Source organism: Pongo pygmaeus, chromosome 20 (genome assembly GCF_028885625.2).
Source record: "Pongo pygmaeus isolate AG05252 chromosome 20, NHGRI_mPonPyg2-v2.0_pri, whole genome shotgun sequence".
NCBI classification, from domain to species: domain Eukaryota; kingdom Metazoa; phylum Chordata; class Mammalia; order Primates; family Hominidae; genus Pongo; species Pongo pygmaeus.
In genome coordinates, this window is record NC_072393.2 from 18250842 (window position 1) to 18259178 (window position 8337).

The 8337-nt window shown below is 52.1% G+C and overlaps 1 protein-coding gene across 2 annotated transcripts; it reads right to left on the bottom strand.

Moving 5' to 3' along the window:
* Positions 1–297: 297 nt before the first annotated feature.
* On the bottom strand, positions 298–5870 carry INSL3 (insulin like 3). Of its 2 annotated transcripts, XM_054465989.2 has the most exons (3): positions 5651–5870; positions 4729–4823; positions 298–847 (listed from the first exon to the last, which is right to left on the bottom strand). In XM_054465989.2, exons 1-3 carry the CDS (start codon positions 5838–5840, stop codon positions 659–661), a joined length of 474 nt encoding a protein of 157 aa, XP_054321964.1. In that variant the 5' UTR covers positions 5841–5870; the 3' UTR covers positions 298–658. The 2 variants fall into 2 exon arrangements, with proteins under 2 accessions (XP_054321964.1, XP_054321965.1); XM_054465990.2 differs by lacking the exon at positions 4729–4823.
* Between the last annotated feature and the right edge of the window lie 2467 nt (positions 5871–8337).

Below are 8337 nucleotides of genomic sequence, written 5' to 3' on the forward strand. Positions count from 1 at the left end.
TGATGATCATTTTCAGACATTTGTTTTGTGTCTAATGTCTACCATTCTAAGTTCTCAATGCTAAGGACTCCCATGGGCCTTGGTAGAGACCTCGGCTCAAGTCCTGCACTGAACCCTTCCCTCCCTGTCTGACCTTGGCAAGCAGCCCTCTCCCTGGGCCTCAGTTTCCCCACTTTGCGTTGCAATGCCTCTCTAGTTATCAAGCTCCTGGAAGGCCAGTGGGTCCATGGCTGCTGGGGAACAAGCCCACACAGGGACTGACTGAGGCTTGTCCCTTTTTCTAGAGAAAATGCAGGAAGCTGCTTTGGGTCGTTTATTTACTAAGAGACAGCAAGAAAGGGTGTTACACATGCAGGGAGCGGAGCGTCTGGGGCTCCTCTGGAGTGAGGACATTTGGCTGTCAGTGTCCAGCATCTGTGAAAGCGGAGATCCTCCAAGCCAGGGCTAGGATGTGATTTATTCTGCATTTAACTCCACATGCTGCAGGTGGTATTGGTCTGGGGTAGATAGTGAGCACCCCATCCCAGGAGGTAATCAAAGGCCTGCAGACGTGAGACTTTATGGTGCTGTGTGGCCTCAGGAGCTCACCAGACCAGACCCTCTGGGCCTCAGGCCACTCTGAGGCTGCACCCAAGGAGGAATCAGTAGGGACAGAGGGTCAGCAGGTCTTGTTGGGTACAGCCACTGAGGCAGCAGTAGCGTGCAGGGTTGGTGGCAGCTGCACGGTGGTGGCGGTGATGGTAAAAGGTCTGGGGCAGGGGCTGCAGGTCAGGTCCCAGCGTGGGATTACTGTCGGCCACCAGCCCATGGAGCAGATGTCGTCTCTCCAGCCACTGTAGCAACTCACCTGGGGACAGAGTGAAATTCAGCTGGAACGGAAACGATAGAGGACATGCTACCCCATGCTGCATGTGCACAAATCCACACACATCCCACTGAGTGACCCACCAAACACTCATCATGCATGCAAATAAAAAGTGAGCACTGGCCAGGTGCAGTGGCTTACACCTGTAATCCCAGCACTTTGGGAGGCCGAGGTGGGTGGATCACGAGGTCAGGAGTTCGAGACCATCCTGGCTAACATGGTGAAACCCCGTCTCTACTAAAAAAAAAATACAAAAAATTAGTCGGGCTTGGTGGCGGGCGCCTGTAGTCCCAGCTACTCGGGAGGCTGAGGCAGGAGAATGGCGTGAACCCAGGAGGCAGAGCTTGCAGTGAGCCGAGATCACGCCACTGCACTCCAGCCTGGGCGACAGAGTGAGACTCTGTCTCAAAAAAAAAAAAAAAAATGAGCACTGGCCGGGCTCAGTGGCTCACGCCTGTAATCCCAGCTCTTTGGGAGGCCAAGGTGGGCGGATCACTTGAGGTCAGGAGTTTGAGACCAGCCTGGCCAACATGGTGAAAACCTGTCTCTACTAAAAAATACAAAAATTAGTCAGGCGTGGTGGCGGGCGCCTGTAATCCCAGCTACTGGGGAGGCTGAGGTGGGAGAATCACTTGAACCCAGGAGGTGGAGGTTGCAGGGAGCTGGGATCATGCCATTGCACTCCAGCCTAGGTGACAAGAATGAAACTCCGTCTCAAAAAAAAAAAAAAGCGAGCAATTATTAAGCACCTACTGTACGCCAGGCACCTGGTTAATCCTCTCATCCACTCAACTCATGTCCACACTCACATCCCCAGCTGCGTGGGTCCCCATATGCCACCTGAGTGCCCCATGCCCTGCCCAGGGAGTGTCAGGAGTCTTGGAGCTACAGAGGGTGTCAGTTTCCCCAACAGGTCCAAGGGTCCATGAGACACCCAGAGCAGGTCTGAGACCCACCCACAGACTCCTCGTGGCACAGAGACATGCGGGGGTGTACATGTGTCTGTGGGTCCACTTCCTGGTCACCCACGCATGTGTGGTGGACCCACAGACACACACACCCCTACGTGGACACACCCTTGCAGACTGCCTCCCCTGGATCCCTAACACTGCAAGTGGAGTGGCACACAGAGACATGTGGACACATGTTAACACATCTGCACAAACTTGTCTTATATACCTGCACCAGGGCCAGGACTAGGGTATGGACAGGGAGGCACGAAGCCATCAGGATATTTTTTTGAGGCCAGGCACCGTGGCTCACACCTGTCATCCCAGCATTTTGGGAAGCCTAGGTGGGGGCGTTGATTGAGCCCAGGAGTTCATGACCAGCCTGGGCAATACAGCAAAACCTCGTCTCTGCAGAAAATACAAAAATTAGCTGGGCATAGTTCTGCATGCCTGTAGTCCCAGCTACTTGGGAGGCTGAGGTGGGAGGATCGCTTGAGCCTGGGAAGGCAAGGCTGCAGTGACCCGAGATCGTGCCACTGCACTCCAGCCTGAGTGACAGAGCAAGACTGTCTCAAAAGAAAAAAAAAAAACTTATGAAAATTTAGAGGGTTGTTTACCCTCTACCCAATCTGCAGTTTACAATTGACACCAGTGGTTCTCAAACCAGGGTGATTTTGTTTCCAGGGGATACTTGTCTGGGGACAGTTTTAGATGTCACAACTTGGGTGGGGTGTGAGGCTATTCATGGCATTAGGGGGCAGAAGACAGAGATGTTATCTAACACCCTACAATATACAGGACAGCCCCCACTACCATATACATCCCCAAATGTCAGCATCAGCTTTTTTTTTTTGAGATGGAGTCTCGCTCTGTCTCCAAGCTGGAGTGCAGTGGCGTGATCTCGGCTCACTGCAACCTCCACCTCCCGGGTTCAAGTGATTCTCCTGCCTCAGCCTCCCGAGTAGCTGAGACTACAGGTGTGCGCCACAATGCCTGGCTAATTTTTGTATTTTTAGTAGAGATGGGGTTTCACCATGTTGGCCAGGATGGTCTCGATCTCTTGACCTCAGATCCACCTGCCTGCGTCTCCCAAAATGCTGGGATTACAGGCATGAGCCACTGCGCCCAGCCAGCATTAGCTTTTTTAAATAAAATAGAGATGGGGTCTCCCTATGTTGGCCAGGCTGCTTTTGAACTCCTGGGTTCAAGTGACCCCCCTGCCTCAGCCTTCCAAAGTGTTGGGATTACAGGCGTGAGGTTGGGAGTTCAAGACCAGCCTGACCAACATGGAGAAACCCCTTCTCTACTAAAAATACAAAATTAGCCAGGCGTGGTGGCGAGTGCCTATAATCCCTGCTACTGGGGAGGCTGAAGCAGGAGAATCATTTGAACCCAGGAGGCGAAGGTTGTGGTGAGCCGAGATCGTGCCATTGCACTCTAGCCTGGGCAACAAGATTGAAACTCCGTCTAAAAAAAAAAAAACAAACTTGGTAGCTGGGCCTTGTAATCCCAAGCCTTTGGGAGGCTAAGGACTGCCTGAGCTCAGGAGTTTGAGACCAGCCTTGGCAACATGGTGAAACCCCCATCGCTACTAACAATATAAAAATTAGCCAAACATGGCGACATGTGCCTATAGTCCCAGCTACTCAGGAGGCTGAGGTGGGCAGATTGCTTGAGCCTGGGAGGCAGAGGTTGCAGTGAGCCAAGATCATGCCACTGCACTCCAGCCTGGGTGATAGAGTGAGACCCTGTCTCAAAATATATATATATATAATAATATTAATATTTTTTCTTTTTTTGAGACAAGGGTCTCTGTCTCAGGCTGAGTCTCATATTGCCCAGGTTGGTCTCAAACTCCTGGCCTCAAGTGATCCTCCCTCCTAGCCTCCTGAGTAGCAGGGATTACAGGCATGAGCCACCACGTCCAGCAAGATAAGTATTTCAATGCAATACTTTTAAAATCAAATTTAAAATATTTGTAAAAAGGCCAGGCACGGTGGCTCACGCTTGTAATCCCAACACTTTGGGAGGCTGAGGCTGGCAGATCACCTGAGGTCAGGAGTTCAGGACCAGCCTGGCCCAGGCACGGTGGCTCACGCCTGTAATCCCAGTACTTTGGGAGGCTGAGGCGGGTGGATCACAGGATCAGGAGATTGAGACCATCCTTGCTAACATGGTGAAACCCCATCTCTACTAAAAATACAAAAAAAATAGCCGGGCGTGGTGGTGGGCACCTGTAGTCCCAGCTACTCAGGAGGCTGAGGCAGGAGAATGGCGTGAACCCGGGAAGCGGAGCTTGCAGTGAGCTGAGATCACACCACTGCACTCCAGCCTGGGGGACAGAGTGAGACTCAATGTCAAAACAAAACAAAACAAGACCAGCCTGGCCAACATGGTGATACCTGTTGTTTCACTTGTTCACCTGTCTCTACTAAAAATACAAAAAAAAAAAAAAAAAAAAAATCAGCTGGGCATGGTAGTGGGTGGCCTGGGCAGTGGCCTATAGTCCCAGCTACTTGGAAGGCTGAGGCAGGAGAATTGCTTGAACTCAGGAGCCAGAGGTTGCAGTGACCTGAGATCATACCACTGCACTCCAGCCCGGGTGACAGAGCGAGACTCCATCTCAAACAAACAAACAAAATACAAAAATTAGCCAGGTGTGGTGGTGCATGCCCACAGTCCCAGCTACTCTGGAGGCTGAGGCAGGAAAATTGCTCCAACCCAGGAGGCAGAGGTTGCAGTGAGACAAGATGACGTCACAGCACTCTGGCTTGGGTGACAGAGCGAGGCTATGTCTCAAAAATAAATAAATAAATAAACAAAATAATAAAATAAAGTAAAATAATTGTGAAAAGCAATACTTTTCAAAAGCAATACTTTTAAATACTTTTAAGGCTGGACACAGTGACTCACGTCGCTAATCCCAACACTTTGGAAGGTCCAGGTGGGAGGATTACTTGAGCTCAGGAGTTTGAGACCAGCCTGGGAAACAGAGTGAGACTCCCTCTCTACAAAAAAGAAAAAAAAATTAGCTGGGTGTGCTGGCAGCACCTGTATCCCAGTCACTCCGGAGGCTGAGGCAGGAGGATGGTTTGAGCCCAGGAGGTTGAGCCTGCAGTGAGCCGAGATCTCACCACTGCACTCCAGCCTGGGCATCAGAGTGAGGCCCTGTCTCAAAAAACAAACAAACAAACAAACAAAGCAAACTTAAGGCAAAAATTCATGAAGATCAAAATATTGAAATTTTAAGACAGGATCTCACCATGTACTTGCAAAAGCCTACCTCTCCTGCCTCACTCTGTTTTTGGCCACTCAGGGGACTCATGCTCTGGGGACTTTCTTTTTTTTTTGAGACGGAGTTTCGCTCTGTCGCCCAGGCTGGAGTGCAATGGCATGATATCGGCCCACTGCAACCTCTGCCTTTCGAGTTCAAGCGATTCTCCTGCCTTGGCCTCCCAAGTAGCTGGGATTACAGATGTGCATCATTACCCCCGGCTAATTTTTTTTTAAATTATTTTTAGTAGAGAGAGGGTTTCACCATGTTGGCCAGGCTGGTCTCGAACTCCTGACCTCTAGGGATCCACCCGCCTCACCCTCCCAAAGTGCGGGGATTACAGGCGTGAGCCACCGCGCCTAGCTAATGGCTCCGGGGACTTTCACACGCGCGCTCACACACACTCCAGTGCGGACCCACGATCTGTGCACGCAGCCGGCAGGTGAGCCCTGGGCATACGCATGCAAACCTACCCACCTCCCTGCACGTGTGCATCTGCGCCTGCGTGCACCTGCCCCACCTCGGCTTCCCAGAGCGCTGTCCCGGCCCGTCCCCACTCACGGTCGCCTCCGGCCGCAGGCCTTCTGGCCTCCGTGGACCAGCGGGGGCCCCCGCACACGCGCACCAGCGCGCGCACGAAGTGGTGACCGCACAACTTCTCACGCATCTCTGGGGTGGGCGCGGGGCCCAACGCGAACACCAGGGCAGGGCCCAGCAGCACCAGCGCCCAGGCAGGCAGACGGGGGTCCATGGCGGTGGGTGGCGCCAGGGCCAAGCGGGGACCCCCCTTATAGGCGCCTGGGCCGCCCCAGCTGGGGGCCTTGGAGAAGGGACAGAACATTCTTCAGGACCGCCCAGGAAGAAGGTCAAGGGTGGGGTTAGTGCCAGGGCCTTTCTCCCAGGGCCAGGGCCTTGGATGTACTTCTCCCAGAGGGAGCACTGGGCAACGAGTCTTTCTTTTTTCTTTTTTTCTTTTTTTTTTTTTTTTTGAGATGGAGTCTCGCTCTGTCGCCCAGGTTGGAGTGCAGTGACTTGATCTCGGCTCACTGCAACTTCTGACACCCGGGTTCAAGCAATTCTCCTGCCTCAGCCTCCTGAGTAGCTGGGATTACAGGTGCGCACCACTGTGCCTGGCTAATTTTTTTTTTTTTAGTAGAGACTGGGTTTGCCATGTTGGCCAGGCTGGTCTCCAACTCCTGACCTGAAGCGATCCATCTGCCTCGGCCTCCCAAAGTGCTGGGATTACAGGCATGAGCTGTGCCTGGACTATTATTATTTTTATTATTATTATTGAGACAAAGTCTTGCTCTGTCTTCCAGGCTGGAGTGCAGTGATGCGATCTCAGCTCACTGCAACCTCTACCTCCTGGGTTCAAGTGATTCTCCCACCTCAGCCTCCCAAGTAGCTGGGATTACAGGTGTGAGCCACCACGCCCAGCCACCTATTTTTATTTTTTATTTTTGAGACGAGGTCTTGCTCTGTCACCCTGGCTGGAGTGCAGTGGCACGATATGGGCTCACTGCCACCTCCCTATCCCTGACTCAAGCAATTCTCCCACCTCAGCCTCCTGAGTAGCTGGGACTACAGGCCCACGCCACCACACCCGGCTAATTTTTTTGTATTTTTTTGTAGAGATGGGGTTTCACCATGTTGCCCAGGCTGGTCTCAAACTCCTGGACTCAAGTCATCTTCCCGCCTCAGCCTCCCAAAGTCCTGGGATGACAGGCGAGAGCGACCACACCAGGCAATTTATTCATTTTTGACATAGGATCTCTCTGGGTTGGCCTGTAATGGCAGGATCATAGCTCACTGTAACCTCATTCCCCTGGGCTCAAGCAATCCTTCAGCCTCTGCCTCCTGAGTAGCTGGGACTACAGGCCTGCAATACAATGCCCAGCTAATTTTTAATTTTTTAATTTTTATTTTTATCTTTTTAGACAGAGTCTTACTCTGTCACCCAGGCTGGAGTGCAGTGGTGCGATCTCGACTTATTGCAACCTTTGCCTCCTGGGTTCAAGCAATTCTCCTGCCTCAGCCTCCTGAGTAGCTGGGATTACAGGCGCCTACCACCACGCCCGGCTAATTTTTGTATTTTTAGCAGAGACGGGGTTTCACCATGTTGGCCAGGCTGATCTCAAACTCCTGACCTCAAGTGATCCACCCGCCTCGGCCTCCCAAAGTGCTGGGATTACAGGTGTGCACCACCGTGCCTGGCCATTTTTAATTTTTTAATTGTAGAGGCAGGGGTCTTGCTATGTTGCCCTGGCTCATCTAGAACTCAAGTGGTTCTCCCTACTCGGCCTTCCAAAATGCTGGGATTATAGGTGTGAGGCACCACACACGGCCAAGTCTTCGCTATTGTCTTAACCATTTTAAAGAGATGAAATAGATCAACTGAAAAGTAATAATCCTGCATTTTCTGGGGGGCAGGGGGGAAGACAGCGGGCATCTCCCAAGACCAGCAATGTTCAGAATTTTATTGTTTCTATTACTGTACAAATGAGAAAAACTGAGGCATACAGGCCAGGTGCAGTGGCTCATGCCTGTAATGCAAGCACTTTGGGAAGATGGGGCAGGTGGATCACTTGAGGTCAAGAGTTCGAGACCAGCCTGCCCAATATGGTGAAACTCTGTCTCTACTAAAAATACAAAAATTAGCCAGATGTGGTGGTGCATGCCTATAATCCCAGCTACTCGGGAGGCTGAGGCAGGAGAATCACTTGAACCCAGGAGGCGGAGATTGCAGTGAGCTGAGATGGTGCCGCTGCACACCAGCCTGGGGGACAGAGACTCCTTCCCCTCATCAGAAAAAAAGAAAGAAAAGAAAAGAAAAAAAGAAAACTGAGGCACAGAGAAAGGACCCCAAACTTGCCCAAGGTCACAGGAGGCCGAGCAGAGCCCAGGTCTTCTCAAGGCGCCTGACACGCAGGGCTGGGGGTGTCCCATCCAAAGCTCTGTCTCCCCAATACGGTTGTCCCCTCTGGGTGAGCAGGGGCTGGGGGACCCAGAATAGAGCAGGATTTATTTGTTCAGTGGATGCTTGGCCCCCGCTTCATGCCTAGGGGGTCTTATAGCTTTGTTTTCCCAAGGAGGGAATCTGAGGCTGAGAGAGGGAAGGATGCTTGACCCTAGGCAGGAGAGAACCTGGGCTGGAACTCAAGTCTTGCTTGACCCCAGAGCAGCTCCCTACCTATTTCTACCAAATTAGGGGGCTCTCTGGGGCTAAGAGAGCAGGGACAGGGATCTCC

Bases quoted from the DNA above. Each gene is read 5' to 3' on its own strand.
- INSL3 (XM_054465989.2), bottom strand. From the start codon at position 5,840: ATGGACCCCCGTCTGCCTGCCTGGGCGCTGGTGCTGCTGGGCCCTGCC. The intron at 4,824-5,650 runs GTGAGTGGGGAC...TCTTTTTTGTAG, and splicing joins GCCTGCGGCCGGAGGCGACC to AGAGGGAGTCTCACTCTGTT. The intron at 848-4,728 runs GTGAGTCACTGT...CTCTGTCCCCAG, and splicing joins AAAGTGTTGGGATTAGCGAC to GTGAGTTGCTACAGTGGCTG.